Source organism: Syngnathus typhle, linkage group LG11, assembly GCF_033458585.1.
Source record: "Syngnathus typhle isolate RoL2023-S1 ecotype Sweden linkage group LG11, RoL_Styp_1.0, whole genome shotgun sequence".
Lineage (NCBI taxonomy): Eukaryota > Metazoa > Chordata > Actinopteri > Syngnathiformes > Syngnathidae > Syngnathus > Syngnathus typhle.
This window is the reverse complement of record NC_083748.1, coordinates 3,131,491-3,152,115: the sequence shown is the minus strand read 5'-3', so window position 1 is coordinate 3,152,115 and position 20,625 is coordinate 3,131,491. Positions and strand designations below refer to the sequence as shown.

The window sequence follows — 20,625 nt, the reverse complement described above, 5'->3', positions numbered from 1 at the left end:
GCAATTTTTATGTCAAAATCAAATTACTTTATTGTAAAAAAAAACTAAAGTAACTTTTATTTCAAGTTTGTTCTTGTAATACTGCATTTTGCCTCATATTAATCCAAAAATATTATTTTTTCATATATTATAAAAATACAACTTTATTCCTGTAATATTGCTACTTACTCTGAAATAATAATTGCCTTTTTTCTTTATAAATTTTACAAAAAAATGTTTTCTATTAAAAAATTAGACACTCATAGTATCTAGAAAAAATAGATGTTTTGATTATAAAATAACACTTTAATACATATACAAATTATTCTTTAACTTGGGTTTTGGCCTAATAATCATTTATAATGATCAACGACATCCCTTTATGACAGTTGAAACAGCTTTTGTAAAATAACAACTCAGTTTCCAGATGATTTTTCAGAGCAAGACTGCGATTTGTGTAAAATCTGACAAGATGGCTGAAATAGCTATTTCCACAAAAGAGCACTTGTGCTTTTCTTCTAACCATTTACATCGCTCTTTCTTACCGTTCTCCCATGTTTCTCCCCATCTTGAGTACCTTGCTCTAATTAGACTCACCCTCCTCCGCGTATGACCAACTGAAATTTAATTGCCCATTCATCATTTGCATAATGATACCTCAACGACAGATGATGAAATGTAGCAATCACTTAAGAGAGTGACCAAGGCTTCGGTAGGCGGTGAGTGCTCATTGGTGGAAATGAGATCAAGCCACAAAAAAATGAGCATTAAATGGTCTCACACTGACTTTTGTTCCTCGTCTAACATTACCAAATAGCCACTTACTAACAATGACATCTGTGCGACACTATTATTTGAACTTGCAGCTTAATGCTGGTGTGTCATAAGTTTTTTTCTATTCGAGCAAAAGTTTCCTTTCAACATCAATGGTGACCCTTTATTTCCACTTATTTTTAAGGTCATGCGATTTACGTCGAGAGAACGATTTGTCAGTTCCAATACTTCCTGTGAAAATGGTGACTCACTACATGTTTGAAACTAATCCCACGTTTCTGTTCAAACAGTGCTTCAAGTCATTCTCATTCAGATCTTAGGAAGTGGGAGTTTGTCTGCTTTGAGAATCTGTCACGAGAGAGCGGCCTAGAACCATGTGCCATGATTCTGAGTATCATTTTTTAATTTTGTTGTAATACAGGGCTTCATATCCTCGTACACTGTGTTCTCACAATCCAATTCTGTTCTACATTGCTTCACCTCATTCCTCAACAGGAGATGCTCCGTCTTTTAAAACAACAAAGTCACAGATACTAGAACTCAAAATGTGAGGTTGGTGACCGCAAATGGCCAAAATACCTGCACCTCATATGCATATCGTTCATAAATGATCAGCTCTTCGCTTTGCAAAATATAAAATGCCTGCAGATGAAATGGGCGACTTTCAAATCCTGCTGATTCACATTCAAGAACGCATAAGAAAATAAAATAGTGTGACCAACTCACGCAAAAGGACGGTTTATTTGAGTGCACAGGCACATCCAATAAAACACGTCAACACGTAAGCTCCTCTAAACACACCAAAAAGTTTTTTAAACATATTAAAGTTGTATTTTGAAGAGAAACAATTGAATAGGTTTTAGTGTCTGAAGTAGTTCAAGTGGAAGCAAAAGGTTAAGTACAGCTGTAAATCTTCACAAGTACCTCCTGGATTCAAAGTAAAACCACCCTAAAGGAATTTCACAATATGGACAGCATGGAACCAACCATTCACACATTTACAGTCTTCACTGAACTTAACACGCATGTTTTTGGGATGTGGAAAGATGTTGGAAGCATTGGGAGATCAAGCAAAATCTCTCTATTCAGAACCTCTCCACTGAGGGCGGACATGCTAAACACTGATACTACCCCCAAATGAAATTAGATTAAAACAAGTTTCAGTGTGACGACGGGACGGGTGAAGTATCTAAACCCAACTTGCTAATAGAGCTCCTTTGGTCCTAGTTACTGGACCCAAAAACATACATCAAATGTACTTCTCAAAGCACCAAAAATCAGTGTATCCAATCCCTCAATCTGGTCTTCCTCTGTCAACGTCTACAAGCATTGCGAGCAATCACATGTGGCATGTAGAAGTCAGCCGGCCCAGACAGGAGGGAGTTAAGTCCCTTATCTCTGCTCCCCAGAAGAAATTCCGACTTGAGGCCTCGCTCTGCTGGTTTCCTGCCTTCTTGCCCAATGCCCTATTTATACTCATCGGGGCTCTAGAATACCACGGGCAGCTTTTTCCCTTGTCACCACCATGTTTCCTGCTATTCTCCGGCTGATATTTCTCCCCTGGCTCGAGTCGGTACTCCTCTCTGCAGGTCATAACCTTTCTGCTAGGGGTTGGGGGATGGGGTCATAACCAAATGTGACCAGAGGACAACGGGTGCAGTTTGGCTGTCTGTCAATATGGTAATGTTAATTTTTAATCAAGGCCATTAGTTAGGTCTGAGGTTACCAACCACTTGCAATCAGTAATAATAAAACAGGTTCTTGCGCCACCTTTTTCATGGCAAATCTTAAAAAAAAAAAAATAAAATTATACCTGATTATGATTTTGGCTTCTTTTGAGCAACGCCCCTAAATATCTCCTGGAATTAATCCAAAATCAATCTTCAAACTAAAATGGCAGGCTTTCCATCAATATCTTGTTGATTGGTGAAAGTGATGTCAGGGATCTTTCCAAGGCTTCTAATGACTGAGTTTTACAAACATCTCATGTTCCAGATTCTCTATAATAGATGATTCACCAAGATACAAAACTGGTGGACTTTTGGGCAAATCGGGGCCCCCAAAACACAACAATTCCAAGAGGATGTTTGTCCAATCGCCCAAGTTTTATTTGAAAGCACTTGTCCAAACAATTCCTCCAGGATTCCTAAAACAAACCATCTGGCACGTCAGGTTACATTCATAACCCAATCGTGCAATACATCTCTGCCCTGAGGACAGACCAAATACTATTTCAGTCATCACCTTAGTGCAGAATGAGACAGGTCTGATAAACTATCAGCGCTTCACTATTTCACATCAAGAGGGTGGTCTTCTGACATGTTTTCCATCTCACTCCAAGCGTTACATAATCGGCCTGATCAACAAGGTGAACACATTGACTGTGTGAAGCCCAGTGAGTAACACTAAGAGACACGACACCGTGACTCGCCATCACATTTGTGGACGCTCCGAAAAGCAGATACCGCTCGGGAACACTGATGGCACAGCGCAGCCTTTGTCGCCAAGTTCTAATCACTCCCCGACACTGTTGACGGAATACAAACCTTCGTTTTGCAGTCAGGGTAGCAATGCAGGGTCTCACTCATTCTATAATACTGATTATTGGATTCTGATCATTTCGGTCTGAATAGTTTACACGTGCGGCTCTCATTTCTGAATCCGAGGTTCATCATTAATGAGGATTCGCTGTTGCAAAAGGCAGCGTAAAGAAAAATAGTGAAAAATCAATTGAAGGCACTTAAATGTGCTTCGGTGTTGGTTAAACGTTGACTCCTAACCTCAGTCAAACATTAGAAAATCTCGCCATGCCTTAATGAGAAAAGAATTAACTCTAGCCATGTACTTTTTTTTTTCTTTTTTTAGTTCAGATGCTCAGCATTGCAAGGGCCAAATCATGGCACATTATTTTATAACAGCTTAAATGCACATTACTGAAGAAAAAAACCCTTAATCAATTAATTTTGACATCTTTAATTGGCATCAAGGCCAATCAGAGTGCAGAGTTCGGGTTATTCCCACAGATATGCTGCAATGGCGAACGCGCATACTGATTTGTAAGACCTTAACGTAAACACTGTGATGGACCATCTGCATAGCATAAACTAGGCTAACTGTAAGCTAATATTACACATCTAAAATGTCCCTTTTGAAACACTGTCATCATAAAATACAGAAAGAATGCAAATCACTGCAGTCATGTGACATCTTGTGATTCACTCCAATTGTTTTGCAAATCAAGCAACTACAATGTACGTACATGCTAGATCAATGCAAATCCCTGGCAGAGGCTAAAAAGTACAGTACATAAAGAAATATCGCATGCTGGTCATCTCGCCGCTGGTTTGCGATATATGCAACTCAGCAGAAGAGTTCTTCAAAAAGATCAGGCGATCAAGAGAGGAAAGTTCTCTCTCATTACTTTAATGAGAATTACTTTTGCGCTTCAATCATTTCCAGCTAGGGAGGTTCAACTCAGGCCAAGTATACTTGTGTGCAGAATTCCACCGCATCTGAGAAAACAGAATTTTAGCAAAGGAGATCCGTCCAACCAGTCTTGCTCTTTACATAAACAAATTCGTAATGATTCCAAACAGAGCCAAAGAAAGCACCAAGAAAGCAATTAATTGGGAGAAAGGGAACCGTTGAGGAAAGGAAACAATTCATTAGTCACAGTAATGTCAAATAAAGACAAAATGTATAATAAAAACAAGTTGTAATATTTTTCCCCCCTTAATTAGCTGTGAAGAAAAAGCACGTAAAACAAAAAAATACCTAAAATTTGGAGGAAGGAAATTGGTTGGAATATCATAACTGAATGCAGTTTTTAAACTTTAGTGTACTTTTAAACGACAGTTCTTGTAAAGAAAAAAAAAGTTATTTTTGTGCTGCGCCACTCTTCAGTTCCCAGTACAGATTGCGAAATGCAATACTGAATTCTTTTCTATCATAGGCTCATTAATCATTATCATTCGAGTGTGTTTATTTTACCTCTAATTTGTTGAATGTGTCTTAATGAATTGTGACAATAAATTTAAGTTACAAATTAACATGAACCCGTGACCATCACTTGTGTGTGAAACATTAAAATCTCATAACAAACAGGAATCCTTAATAGTCATTTATTCCCAAACAATCTTAATTACGCTTCCTGCAAAGATCGAATAATCCGTCCTCATTTAGTTTCCCATGTAATTGAATGAGCCGCCAAAAGAAGAAACAACAAAATGGCGAGCGACTACGGGGAAGAATTAGCATTTTTAATTACACGACATGCGTTTTAATAAAGCCATAAATCTGCCGCAGCTGGAACATCAGAGGTTGTTGTCACAGTCACTTAGTCGCACGCTGGCAACTAACGCTGGCTGACGAGAAGGATGAAGAGGAGGGAGAATCCCAGCGAGCGACACGAGGAATAAGTCAAAATTCCGAGCGGGCACATTACGAATGCACCGACAACAATAATTACGTTTCAATTGGTTGTGCTTGGCGCTCAGTACGAAGTCCTATGTTGGCTTTTGCAATTTTTAGAAAACTTTTATCGCATCAGTGTTTTGATTGACATTGAATTGAGGAGCGGCCTTGTAGCGAGTATGCCAAACCAGTAATTGGCCATGTCATGCTGTAATTAGCATCAAAATAACGGCAAGGGAGTTTATGGTCTTCGTTTTTTTCCCCTTCATTTTATCTTGCCACAATCTCTCAATTTGTAGCTGCTTTTGTGTAAATATGACTATATATATAAAATAAAATGGTGTATACTGCTGAGGGTATGTAAGTGTTTTGCTGAACACCCCCCAGCATTTTTAAAATCACCAATACACATTTCTCATCTTGTAATTATTTTGCCCGTGAAGCGATAAAGCAGCTGGTGTGAAATCTGCTGCTCATTTTCAGCTCATGTGTGTGAAAACATTCTCTGCGAAATGTTTGATGTGGAAACTCTGATTTCACTGCTGTCAACTGTTTTGAGAAAATCTGAAAGCATTTTCTCGTCATGCATATCTCTAAACTCTGTGGACATGTATACACTCAACAACAGGATTTTCATAAAATTATTACTGCAAAAGTTTTTTGCTCAGCAGGTCAGCCAACGGCAGGGAAGCCAATTGAGGCCGGGGAAAAAAAAATGCGGTAAATCTTCAAAAGCATCATAGCTTTGAAATGTCAAACGGGGAAACCACAACACAGGAGTCACCTCAAAACTAATTTTAAGTTCCACCATATTAGCAGCGCGGTAGGCTAGTGGTTAGCACATATACTTCACAGTCAAGAGGTAGGTGCATTGTCTAATTCCACAAACATGGATATCAGGATCATTTTGGACCGTAAATTGTAAATGTGTCCTTTCAAAATACAAACTACATGGATTGATGGCATGCACACCACATTAAAAATATTTCCCAAGCAGTCTGCAGATATAGTGCATCCCAGCTAAACAAATGATTGGCAGGCAGCTGAAGAAATTGAGCAACATTTCAAATGGCCGCAGTCTTCACAACAGCTTTTAACAACCATCACTCCACAGAAACAAACCCAAAGAGCCAAGGGGCGGAGCCAGGCCGTGCAAATGAGCCACTTTGGCCAAATTGCAACTCCATCAGCACTTCCTGTGAAGTCCATTAAAAGAATATTAAGTAATGCATACCTAAAAAGAATTAACTCATGCCAATTAAATTAAAAAAAAGCTGCTGATTAGCCACAACTGAATCTCATCGGAGTCCAAAAAACATGCAAGAACTTCATTGGATGCGTGTGATATTCCTCAGAATGTGCTTTTGCGTCTCAAAGAGATAACTTTCGAAAGTCACGTGTCAAGATGGAAGTTTGGAGAGAATCACACGGCTACTCTGTAAACAAACACAGTGCAACTCTGCCTCTGCCTAGCAGATGTTATGGCCATCGATATTCCTATTTAGCGTCACACTTTTTGAATTGTTTAGAACAGATGTGGTCTGTAATTTAAATGTAATTTACAAGCGAGTAAAGAAATAAAATAAAACAAAGGAAAATATATGACTTCTGAGAACATTTCACACAGTGAATTTAAAAAGTCTACACACCCTTAATTCAAAAGTTAGGTTTTTTTGGGAATAAAAAAATGAGACCTCGATTTCAAAACATTTGTCTGAATAAGTGACTTATAACTTGTACAACTCCGCAAAAAAATAAAATGGCGCAACTGTATGCAGCATTTGAACAATGACCCTTCTGTTTTTATACATCCACGCGTGAGGCTCGCACGGCCACACGCCTGTGCAAGCTGTGTGTCAATGCCTTGCTATGTTTGCACAGTGAGGACACGGAACACATCGGGACGTTAGTTATCACGATAGACACAAAGCCTTTTTTGTGCCTTCGTGATCAATACAGGAAATGGAGGTGACTTTGAACGCAGCTCCGGCACTGCTACGCATTTGTGAAAGCAAACATTCATCTGGAGGAATCTTTATGGATCTTTCCATCTGGAAACATATGGTCAGCATTCAGTTTATACAATATTACCAGTAGAGTATGTGATTAGAGGCTATTTCTCTTGTAATCCTATTGTTTTGGTTTATTGGTACAGAGAATGTACTTCTGACTCATTTGGCCAGGTCACACTATTTTATTGTATTGTCAAATAAAATAATAATAATTAACAATATGGGGAAAAACAACATCAAATAATACATCAATTATTTCCTATGCAGTTGGTTTCATTAAACACTCAGCCAATTTACTTGTGCCTCTCTTGGCCTGAGGAAGTAAAACTCCGTAACCTGAAATGTTTAAATGCAAAGAATAATCGAACTAAAACAGGTTAATTTATCTTTTCTTTTTTTTTCTGTTCATTACCTTGTCTCTATCTGCTGGCCACCATCAAGGCATTAAAAAAGTAAATATTGTGAGGAAAAAAATCCAAAAATATTAAAATACTAAATTTATCTTCAATTGTTATGCAGCAGTACAATCACGCGAACACATTTTAAGACAAGAAAAGAACCAAAAGCTCTTGCACTTTGAAAGTGACCCTCCAAAAAACTGTCAACGAAAACTCCAAAACATCTTCATTTGCCCTCTCTTGATCCTATGATCACGAGTCATGGGGACGAGGTGGCTCGGAGACTATCAGCACGCAACAAATGGAATTCCTCGAGAGCCGGCCAGCAAATCCATGACGAAAAACCTTGTGAACAAAGCCCCAAAATGCCCCGAGTGGTGCCGTGGGTAGATTGAGGCAGGCGGTAAGGGGCCCTGGGGGAGAGAGAGAGAGAGGGCTGCGGCTTTGGGATGATATACACTCGCACACATAAAAGCACACACAACCACACACACACACACAACCAATCAAAAGCAGACACGAAAACAGTACCAGCTCATTTATTGACAACAATGTGTTATCCATTAACACGGTGAGTTTCAGTCGCACAACAACAAAAAGATTGTTCGTTTACATGACTCATGTGCAGACGAGTGAGTGAGTGAGTGAGTGAGTGAGTGAGTGAGTGAGTGAGTGAGTGAGTGAGTGAGTGAGTGAGTGAGTGAGTGAGTGAGTGAGTGAGTGAGTGAGTGAGTGAGTGAGTGAGTGAGTGAGTGAGTGAGTGTGTTTAATGGATGCGAAGCAGTCATTTTGACTTTTGTTTGCACAGGACATGCCTGAGGACGCTAAGACAACCGTCGGCGTTTGCCCAGGCTTGCGATCTTTGCGCCTGATACACCAGATGGGCGCATTCTTACTTTGTCTTTCAAAGTTGTTTTTGTCCCCAATTTTTCTATCCATTTTTTTATATGCAAATTAATGATTTGCATGACGCCAATGAAATGGGAACTTTTGGCTCCGCCTGTGCCAGTGCATCATCAAGCTTACAATAAACTTTGGACTATAGATTATTTCTATTTGTTTCTTATGTGCAATGTGGTAGTTATCATAATGACTTCGCCACTTTACAGCAAGGATGTCTAGCACTGGTCCTTGAGGGATGCTGTCAAGCGTGTTTTAGACGTATCCCTCCTCCGACTCGCTCAATTCAAATGTTCAGACTAAACGCAAGCTCAGAAAAAGCCTGATGATGACCCTGATCATTTGAGGTAGACATCAAAAACATGCAGGACGGACGGAAGCCCTCGAGGACCGTGTTTGAAGATCTGCGCTTTACAGTAAGACGTTGTTAGACACACCTCCTACGGGTCAATACATGCAAAGAGCTTTTTTCTCCAATTTTGACATAATTTCTTAGCAAAAGGCTTTCTGGTTCATACTTGTTGTGTTATCATTAGTTCACCTTAATTACATGTGAAAGTATTGGCAAGCAGATAATGCAGCCGAGTCGTTCTGGTCCCAGGAAGAAACCGCATTCCTAATTTGCTGGGGGGAAAAAAAAGGGGTTGGCAAAGCCTGCTTTAAACATTATAATAAACTCTCCTGACCTATAAGCCAGCCAAATGTCAACAATAACTTCTGCGGTCCGCCATCCTCCACTAGCCATTAAGTTACTGAACACAAATTGAGAGCACTTTGAATACATTGTCATTATAAACGTATATAGTGGCTTGCTTCTTCTACGTATAGCCACGCAGCACTTATCTTCAGTGGAGCATGCACACACTGTACTTCTCCTGTTTGTTTTTCATTGCTAAGTGAAAGGCATCACTCAGCGTTTCCCGCAGGTCGGGTTCGAACCACACCAAAGGCAGCAGAATAATAAACGTCTGTCTTTCAAGACCTTATCGAGGCTGGAACACATCTGGTTTTTCTTTTTTTGTTTCTTTTGGTTTCCACGTCGCTGAACGACATTATATACTGTGCCCATACTCCCGGAACCAATCAAGAATATACTGTAAGAGACTACCCTGGTATCGTGGACGTCAACGATGAAAGACTGTACCATTTGAGCATCAATGGGGTCAGAGATGGTAATTAGGGTTAATGTGATTTAATGAGGGCCACCGGTCGGGGCCAGCCAGGCCGGGCTTCCACTCGCAATCAGCGTCAAAACTGTAATTACCCCGACGTCTTTGGATGGGATGGGATGTGATGTGGCCGTGTCGCTTTTGCATGCAGCAGTTGGTGGCGTGAGCCTGCGAGCTTTCCAATGACAGAGGTGGCAGAAGAAATTCCAAAGCAACAATGGAACACTACAAAGTTGATGGTACAGTGGCGCTTGTTGTGGTCAGGACAAGTCTTTTTGTTAACCACAAACTCAGGATATGCTCAACCTTCTCCTAGTGTTAATGTGCGACTACTTAACTGCAAGACAGCGGGAGCCTGCAGTGCTACGCAGCTTGTCCACATGACCTTTTCACAAGATTTCTGGGACCATAACGGAAAAGCAGGCCTTATTGCTCGAGAGCTTAACAAATACTAAACACTATAATCAACGTGTCGTTATACGCCTCCGCAAAGGCACCACATTGTCATTTCCGCATCCCATCCACGCATGGGTTAACATTCAGCCAGTAGAGCCGGCCGGTACAGGCCAGTCAGCAGAATGTTATGAATGGGCACAATGTGAAAACCCCAAAAACGTCTGTGTCCAAGGCTGCCGGCGGAAGAATGCTCGCCTCCGTGTAATTAACTTCTTCATCTGTGAGAACACGACGAGGAACCGCTGGGAATTTTCTGTTTCTGTTGCAGTTATGTTTGAGCTCCAAACATAACATGAACACACATTCGAAGAGCAGATATAGACTGGCTTGGGCCGTAATCTCAAGTAAGGCATGACTGATGCGGTGATACAGAGACTGCTGGGTACAGAGATATAAAACAATGATACTGTATGTTACAATTCCAACCTTAAATAGTGACACGTGATTCCTTATTCAAATTTTCTAAAATAATTTGAACTATATTTGTTTATTTTAAGACATGCATTCCTGACAATGTGCACTACTTTCACTAACAACATGGCTGCAACCAAAGAGGCACATTCTGCGAACATTGCACTTTGCTCGCACTGTTTAGCAACTTTTCCCTCAAGCGACTACCGCCCCCCCCCTCACACACACACAAAAAGGTGACAAGCCCACTTAATTCCTCCAAAGAAAGAGAGTAACCATTTATACTATAAATACTTTTGCAAGAGGTGAGCAATCACGCAGTCAATGCACTAAACATTGGCCAAAATTGCTGCCCATGTATACCATTTTTTAAATTAGCAACTACGTGTTACTATGTCAAGAGAGGGAACACAAATGACGCAGCAACACATGCAGGAAGACAATGTAAATCTAAGTGGATGCAGTCATATATTCTTTATCCTGTGCAAAGAACAACAAGTATTAGCGCCGTACTGATAAGCTATCCATCTGTCTGTCTTATACTGCCCCCAGGGGGCCAAGGCAGGCACACCAAAATAGAATCAAGCTCCCCCTCATAAATATATATATATATATATATATATATATATATATATATATATATATATATATATATATATATATATATATATATATATATAATGAACTGGATTTCAAAATAAAGTCGCGTCTAATGTCCGAGGTCAAACACGGCGATATAAATCAATGTTTACGTTTAGCATCGATGCCAATAAATCGTAGAGCATTATATCGATTAATCGATGTGTATCGATGTATTGTTACACCCCTAATATATATATATATATATACTAGGGGTGTAAATCGCGGGTTTTGTCACGATACGATATAATATCGATATAAAGAACTACGATACGATATTTGCCAATATCTTAAAGCCTGCTGCGATTCATTCACGATATATCGCGATATAGTGCTCTACGATCGATATATATATTATTTTTTAATAAAAAATATAGAACAATATCCTAATTTATAACAATTCATACGCAAAATCAACAAGGTACTGCAAACTCTTTATTTAGGGAATTACAAGAGTATTGTAGTATACAAATTGCTTAGTTTAACACTGAACTTTGATGTCGTGTTTTTTCTTTAAATGTGCGGCGAGATTTGTGCTCCCTGAATATTTGATCACCGCATGGCAGGATTTACAAACTGCACGTGTCTTGTCCGTTGAGCCATCTTTTCTTTGGAATCCAAAGTGCTTCCAAACGAATGACTTGAAGCCTAAAGGGGAGCAAATTTCCTCGTCTTTTTGGATACTAGCCATAGCAGCAGCCCAGGAGCCGCGTACTAGTTGTCCCCTCCCCTTTCACGTGCGTGATCTGCTCACAACACAACAACGCCGGGCGCACTGCCCCCGAAAAGAGGAAGCAAGCAACAATGAACTGGATTTCAAAATAAAGTCGCGTCTAATGTCCGAGGTCAAACACGGCGATATAAATCGATGTTTACCTTTAGCATCGATGCCAATAAATCGCAGAGCATTATATCGATTAATCGATGTGTATCGATGTATCGTTACACCCCTAATACGTATATAATTACAGAGGGCCTCCTCTTCGAGAAAAGGATGGGGTAGATGGAGAGAGTAAGAGAACGAGGGTGCAGTAGCTCCAGTAATCTAACCAACTTCACATCGCTGACGAGTGATTGAGCCTGGGGGGGAAGTGTGTGTGTGTGTGTTTGGGAGGGGGGGTTATATGCACAAGTCATAATGCATTTGACAAATAGTCAGCCCCACTGCTAAAACAGGCATTTTTATAGAGAAAGTGGCCTTCAGCGCTGGCAAACAAGCCTCCCACTCGGGGAGGACGCGCGGGGGCTTCACAAAGATTAGGAAGGATCTCAGGGCCCAATGTAAAGATGACTCACGGTGATTGTGCGAGCAGCGGCGGACAAGTTGGACACAGCTGGGAGCTTGCAATGCCCTCTGGCTGAAATAGAAAATCTAGCTTTTTGTAAAAACGCATAAAATAGTGAGGTCGAGTGAGAGTGAGTGCATATTGATTGAATGCATGGTCAATCAAGAAATCATGTCTTCTTCCATCAAGCACATTGAATGAGCGTCTAATCACATTGGCAGACGCTCCTTGAGAAAGCAAAGTGTGGGCTTTTCTACATGAATTATGACATGCATAGACATATGGAATGTGAATCATATCTAGCTCACATCCAGGTTGACATAAAATACGCACACTTACAGACACAACATTAGGTACACCACTTAAATAGCTAGTATAGGTAGGATTGAACGATTTTGAAAAATAATGTAATTGTTATTTGCTCACTACTCATCTACTATGCCGCCTATTATATTTGAAAAAAAAAAACTGTTGTTTTAATAATTCCTTGCACTCAATTCCACCTGCCGCAACATCATCCCCTTTGCATAGAGGATCCCCGCTCAACCGAAAGGTCACAACAATCCGGGACGCATGGTTATTCAACAATTACGCAGTTGTGGGCGCAGAAACAGCTGTTACTTGGAGTAATCTGACACCTCCGTGTACCTGCCTGCCTGCCTGCCTGCCTGCCCCATAACGCCAACTATACAACTTGTTATGTAACCACACAATTATAGGAAAAGACTTATTGAGAGTTGTGTTTTTACAAAAAGGTCTTTCTTAAAAATCAGAAAAGCACCATACAGTTCCTTCTTGATCCCTGTGACCAAAACTGAATTTCTCAATGAGGGGCAAGCAATTCATCATCCCTTAAGGTGCTTTAAAATCACCTTTTCACATACTGTGATTGTCAGTACCACTCAAGAAGGCATCCATAGGACTCTCTAAAGTAAATGTTCTCTTTCTGAGTCATCAAAGTGCAATAATACATAAAAAAAAAGACACTTTCTATTTGTTGATACAACGACATGTACTAGCAAATTCTAATACGGTACTATATTTATATTTATATTTATATAAGGCTCATATCTAAAAAATCTACACTTTCAAAGTGTCGGTCGAGCAACCAATGTAAAATATGATCAAACTCTGAAAAGAAATGTTGATAATTAGACATTCGGGCCCTGTTTTATTTATTTTTTTCAAATCAGTTCCATATATGGCCGACAGCCACCGCACCACCACTAGAAATAGGGACTGCATACGTTTGCGTGCATCAATCAACACAGATACCATAACGGGGTCAACAAATATCTTAATATGTTATCTTTAAAGCTGATTGAACACATTGTCATCAGTGCCCAAACCACTACAGAGCCACATTATCAAACGATAAGCCAAAAATGTATTTTAGTATATTGCAAAATTGACAAAAAGTCAAGTGTAGCTGTAAAACAATAAATAGGGGAGTCAATGCATGTTTACTACTGAAATCGTGTGACACTAAACAAGACACAATCACAACAAACCGTTCTGCTGCAACAATGGAAATTGCACAGTGGTGCCTTGAGATATACACAATTCAAAACATTTGTTTCTCAAATCATCTTTTACTAATAGAATAAATGGAAAGGCCAATCATCAATTCTAACCTTTCAAAAATGTTGTAATGGGTTTTAATGAAAAAAAAATGCACTCCATAATATTGTACTTTAGAAACGCAAACAGTAATGACATAATTAAATAAAATGTGGTGTGCCTGAACATTATGAATCCCATATATTGCAGGAAGGGGGGGGTTAGGGTTAGGGGAGAGAGTGTCCCACCATTCCATCTTCAGCTCATCACGACTACACTAATATCTCTAAGCATAGAATAAAGAATAAATTTGACTACTGTCATATTGTCTGTCTACATATTGTTGCTCAACCATTTGTGTTCAAGCCGTTGCTTAATGCTTAAAAGAACTGCAACATGGATACTAATTAGTATCGTGAAATCAGTCGAGTCAGCTCGTATCTTGAAAAATTCAAATTCATATGTCAAGACACCACTGTACATTTCTAAGCGGGTTTTGGGGGTTTGATAGCAATTCCATATATGTGAGGCCCCCGAGCTGCCCACCCTGAAGCACAATGTGGGAGTGCATACATTAGTGTCACTCAGTCAAACGGCAAATTATTGCAATTCCAAGTTAGTTAGAAAACAAGCTGTCATGCACTTTATTGTAAAGCAAAAACTAGAAATCAGGAAAAATAGAATGCAGTTGGTCGGAAGTGACCCCAAAATCAGAAAAACAGGTAAATACTAAAACAGGTACATGAATGCTTATTTTTATTTGTTTACTTTAAATTCTACATAACACAAAAGTTATCCGTCCAAAGCGAGCCCTGCGCAGTTATTTCTCTAGAGGGGAAAAGTGGAGCACTTGTCACGGTTGCGATGGATGCCACGCATAAAGAGATGGAAAGTATAAAGAGAAAGGAGTTTTTTTTTTTTTTTACCTTATTGGAGTGGTAATAGTCCAAAGTGGAGTCAGGCGCTAACGTGCACGCACCCACGCTGGAGGGGGGAGCCGGATAGAACCTGACGTCCATAACAGGGTCCGCGGGACTGGTAAGAGCGGAGATCCTGTCGAATGTGCACCTCTCTCTCTCGCTCTTTCGCTCTCTCTCTCTCTCGCTCACTCACTTTGCACTGTTTCGATTGGAGAGCGCACCTTCCTACTACACGCGCCTAGCAAACTGCGACCTCGTGTGGACAAATCGAGATTTTGTCGCCTTGAACCAACCAGAAAGCCAAACCAGAAACCAGATTTAGTACCCATTCATCGCGCATTATTGGTTGACATTATTTATTTTAGATGTAAAAGAACAAACATTTGAAAAACACTGTTTACTTATTGTTAAATACAATTAACAATAAAAGTAAACTTCCAAAAAACATTGAGAAGTAAAATGATAATGAAAAAAAATAATCAAAACTTCACAGTCAAATAACAGAAAATTAATCTAAAAATACAAACCTGTACAATGTGATTTGCTTTATTATTTGTTATTTATTAATTATTTTATTTTAAGTATTATTTATTTCTAATTTAAATACATATATTGAAATCTCACTATTATTGTTCTTGCTTTATTGGCTTTTTGAAACCATTGTAAAAACAGTGATTGAATAATAAAATCTGTATGAAATATGTAACTTCCTCATTTAATGTTTGAATTCAACAAATGCATCATAAAAGTAACAATTCTTTCATTTTAATGAGCTCAGTTTCCCCAAGAGCCCACTACAAACAATCCTCACCCACAATCCAATCCATTTTTATGCATCAAGCTCACAGTTCACTTGATTGAAGTCCACGCTTATTATAAACCACTGATGTGCTTTTTTGATGTTTATCTGTTTACTTTTTCATTGGGAACAGTTTTCTAATCCTGATTTTTGCAATCGAGACATTCCGTGTCCATTTTAGGAACCAAATTTAAGTATCAACTTCCATGTATGCCGCATTACCCTCCCTACAAAGAGTTAACCAGCGCACTTGACCTCTGGTGGCTTCCATGTTAAACACACTGCTTCAGTCTTGACCTCTCACACACTAAAACACGCATTGAACAGTCTCACACACACTGGTGGACACAACAGGATGTAAGTACAGAACAATGTCCAAGCAGAGCCCCGAGAAGGAAAATAACACGCTTACGGCCAAAATACTTTTCCATGACACGTTTCATGAGCATCTCACACGTTACACACTTTGGGCTGTAGGCCAGTTGTCCTGATGCTGACCTCACACTTTTCGATCACGACTTATACATAAAAGGCTACGTCAAAAAGATTTTTGGCCAGTGCTGGGTGTGCCGTTCAAGTACCAATAATCTCTGTAGGCTAATGTAATGTGAAGTGGAGGAAATAATACAGTCGCACAGGTGCAGATCCATCCAAGTATCGATATGATCGAATCAAAACAATCTTGGAGTAGGTGTTTGGAATAAAGGAATTGAAGAGAATATGCAGATTACTACTACTTTGTACATTGCCACTTAAAACAACAATCTAGTTATGTTTCCATTGACGATAGCATAGCACGTTTAAGAACTCAACAAGATTGTTTAATTTTCACAAAATATATTATTTGAGAGGACATGCATTTTTTTTAACCAAAAAGTACTAAACTAAACCAACTAAATCCTAACTAATTTGGTAAACACTGTGCAAAAGTCTTGGGTCACCACTGCTATATTCTATTTACACAATAATTGATGCAGGGTAGAGGAGAAAAAGTACAAAATGTATTCCTGACAAGAATGCTTTGGTCTTAAATTACAGCTGAAGAGTGGTGCAAAAAAGACCACAATTATTTCCTGTTAAAGTGTTCTTGGTTTGCATCTATTTTAAGCATTTCTGCTCCCTTGTAACCGGAATGAAAAGTCATTAAAACCCCCTTATAGGTCACTTTCATTTCATGGCAATACCTTTAGCATTTAATTCCACTTTGTCTCTCTAATTTGTCATCGCTTGAAGGTCTGATTCAAAATAACAAAAATACTCGGTTGAGAATCAAACGAGGGGCTTCAGCAAGTGAAAGTGCTTTTCATTTAGCTCATCAGAGGTCTCTTGGAAATGCAAAAGTGATTTCTTCTGATTGAGCTTAAACGGATATAAAGAGAAATTCATTGGCAGAGAAAGTCAAAAGCAAAGTCATTCATATACGTAAAAAAGGCAGGAAGCATTTAATGGACCTCTTTGCTGTCTGTCACACTAACTCATGAGCCTTAATGGCAAAAAAGTACATCTTTAAGGGGAACAATTTGATTTTTTTTTTTCATTTAATTCATGATTATGCTCATGACTGACTCATCTCGTTACTGGCTACCATTTCCTCTTTACTTTAACTCTGAATGAAAAAAACAAACATTGTTGTTACCGATGAAATTGTCCAACTAAATATCAACACCTTCTACTTGATATTTCTGCCACATTGTATTTTAATACGAGGAACAACAATTTCATATTAGCAAATAAATAAATAAATAAATAAATGAATGAATGAATGAATGAATGAATGAATGAATGAATGAATGAATGAATGAATGAATGAATGAATGAATGAATGAATGAATGAATGAATGAATGAAAGCTCAGACCTGCTTTGTAAAACAATGCGAAATTTGTGTGAATTATGAACTTATTTAAGTGACATTAAATAATATTTCCAAAGTTCTGCATGGCTGTTACAGATGAAGGGACACACTCATGATATGAGAGAATACCATTGAAACAGTTTACAATGATACATAGTTGTCTCTTGAATGTTTCGAATGACAACTCACAGTTGCAGCATTGATTATATAATGTAAAATGATACTCTTTTTTTTTTTTTTGATGAGGTGCAGTGAGCACAGCATGCACAGTAGTGAACCTTTGCCAACCTTTTGGAGGAGCTGACCTCCCATAATGACACTATGTTGCCTCTTGTTCCACTGCACAATGGTCTATTCAAACAAGACCCCCCCACACACACACACACCAACCCCCCCACTCCTCCTCCGACCCCATATTCCATGCTGTCAATGAGCTTCTTTGCCACCAACAATGCGCCTGTTTGATTAGATTACGGCCATCCACAAGTGTACCAATAAAATCAGTTATCTGATAGAGAAAATTAGCACAGATGGCTTTTTTCCCCTCTACCCCAAGCTCACTATCCTTCCATTTTACACTTAAATAAACCCACCTCATCCTCATCATGTTCTCATTGGCCGACCTACTTGTATGGGACTGGAGGATGAAAAAGGGGGGGTTGAAGGAGAGAACACGATTGGGAGGCGGGGGGGAGGTTGGGGTGGTAAATCGAGGGGGACGCCCTTTTGACTGGATTTAAAGGTCTACGGCATTTCATTTCCAGAGCAGAGGCAGCTTCATCTCCTTTCAGAGCCACCTAATTGATTAATGTTTCCATCTCATTGTGAGGGAGGGGGAGGGAGCTTAACTGGAGTCCTTTCTCATCTCCTTTTGCCCAAGACTTAAAATAGAGAAGTGTCACACATAGAAAAAGACAAGACAGAATGGAAGACAGAGGGATGAAATGAAATAAAGTCTAACTTTGCAGTAGATTGAATGTATTAGTTGAAGGTCACAGATAATTCAAATCAAAACAAAAATGATGAAATAGTACAAAGCAGAGATGTTCTGCCTGGTCCACTTGTAATCCAACAAAGCCCTTATCATTCTATTTGCATGTTTATTTTCAAGTATAATGGAAAAAAATATACATCAGGATCAGAGAGTGAGTATAGTTTCCAATCGCAAAAAAACAGTAGTGACCTTTATCCAACATCCTGTATAAAATAGAAAAAGTCACCAGGTAGTGGTAGGACGGCGAAAGTGACGAAACGTGCTGAGGCCTGCTACAGACAACGTGGAGGTTCTATCAGGCGGAATGCTTGCACAGCGGGTCCTCGATTTGTGACTGAATTCTGTCACAATGCAAATTTGTAAACAAGTCAGAACATGATATAGGCCAGTGACTCAACTGGTGGCTTGGGGAAAATTTGAATGGTCCTCCATATATGGTGCTGTTTTGAGGTTAGAAATTAGCCAACTATTAATGTAATTATTTACTAAAAGAAAGAGATCAGTATGAGAAAATTTCTGTCTATATTTTGTACACTTGAGCTATTTTGCTATATGTTAAAAATATGATATGCAGTCTTTGACCCGTATGCTTGACTGTCTGAACAAAACCTTTCCTTGAATTTCCTTAACTTTTTATATCTCTTATACAAATAATGGTAAACTTCTTTTCATATTAGCCTGATATTAAAGTCAAGTCAAAATACAACACGTAAAAATATAAAATATATTTTCATGTTTTGATCTTATTAGTGCATGACTAAGTTGAGATCTTCTCACTGTTGATAGCGCTGACTTTTTGGTAGCAGATAAACAAGAGGTGTCCAGGCTTGTTCACTCTTAATATTGACATTGGTGGAGCTAAAAGATGCTTATCAGGCCTATGCAAAGTTTGCTGATGAGTTGATCATATGAATCAGGTATGCTGTATATTTCCAACTCCATTTCCACGACTAACACTACTACCCCATCATTTTTATCATTTGATGAGACGTGAGCCATTTCTTATGCACCACAATCACATACAGTCCCTTTAAGATCCTCCCCCACCGAGAGCAATTTTCATCAGCGCAAACGACATCTTGGATTCGAAGATAAGCGGGATACAACGGTGTGTCGTGTTTGATTGTCGTTTTGTAACACCGCTCATGACACACTTAAACAAGCAAGGTGCTTATGTAACTGCTTCATAATGCAGCTTTAGTAACCAAAGCAAATGAAGGAATCTACTAGTCAAACAAAACACACACTACACACACACACACAGATTCCTGTCTTTGTCCTGGGTGTGCATGAAGATATTTTTTCAAATGCTAAAAAAATGATAAAGGCAGAGTTGTAAAGAATTTCCTCCATTGAAGGTGACTCACGGCAGGAAGTGGAAAAACGAATAATAAGTGCTGCACAGACACGGCGTGCACACGCACACGCACGCGCATAGTTGCTGAGCATAAACAGTTTAAGAGAGAGAGTGTGATCTCGGGTGTGGTCGTAAGGAGATGGGAAAGTAATTTAAGGCCTTTTCTGTTTATAAATTCAGATGTGCTGCAAAGCCTTTCACGGGGGTCATTAATATTTGACAGTCAACAGGGGTTTTTAATTTTTTTTTATCAGAGAAAGATTTTATTATGATGACTTTTCTCCGCTGCACATGTAAAGTCTTGTGTCGCACCACATTACAGGCTTTTGCTTTTATCTCCACCACCTCACCTCGCTGTTTTACTGCTAGACCCAAGAGTCAAAATGAGGACGCACCACTTATGCGAGGTAGGCGCACACATGTAGTGAGAATAAGACCTAAGTGGAGCATTTTCTCAAGGCCCCATAATCAGATATCTCCGAAACATATGCAAAAACTGACAAACATACTAAAGTACAGTACTAAATTGATGAGCGCTTTCTGTCTGTTTATCTCAGAAAATAAAAGAGGTGGTTCCACCGTTCCAATACTTTTGGAGCGGACTGTATTGGTGGACAGTACATGCATGGTACTCAAAGAACAAGTCAAATATTCATGCCTTTGAAACTAACACAGCTGATAACAGGATGCTATATTTATGCGAAT

At 39.2% G+C, this 20,625-nt stretch overlaps 1 protein-coding gene across 4 annotated transcripts in view; it reads right to left on the bottom strand.

Annotated features, from left to right (window-relative positions):
• Positions 1 to 15,086, bottom strand: part of tox2 (TOX high mobility group box family member 2) — a 65,982-nt gene extending 50,896 nt beyond the window's left edge. For 2 of the 4 annotated variants that reach the window (XM_061291965.1, XM_061291968.1), the window contains exon 1: positions 14,924 to 15,086. In XM_061291965.1, the coding sequence (XP_061147949.1) occupies positions 14,924 to 15,016 (93 nt within the window). In that variant the 5' untranslated portion in view covers positions 15,017 to 15,086. Of the gene's footprint in view, positions 1 to 7,590; positions 8,050 to 14,923 lie in introns of those variants that run through there. The other 2 variants (XM_061291967.1, XM_061291966.1) reach the window with 2 other exon arrangements.
• Positions 15,087 to 20,625: the final 5,539 nt, after the last annotated feature.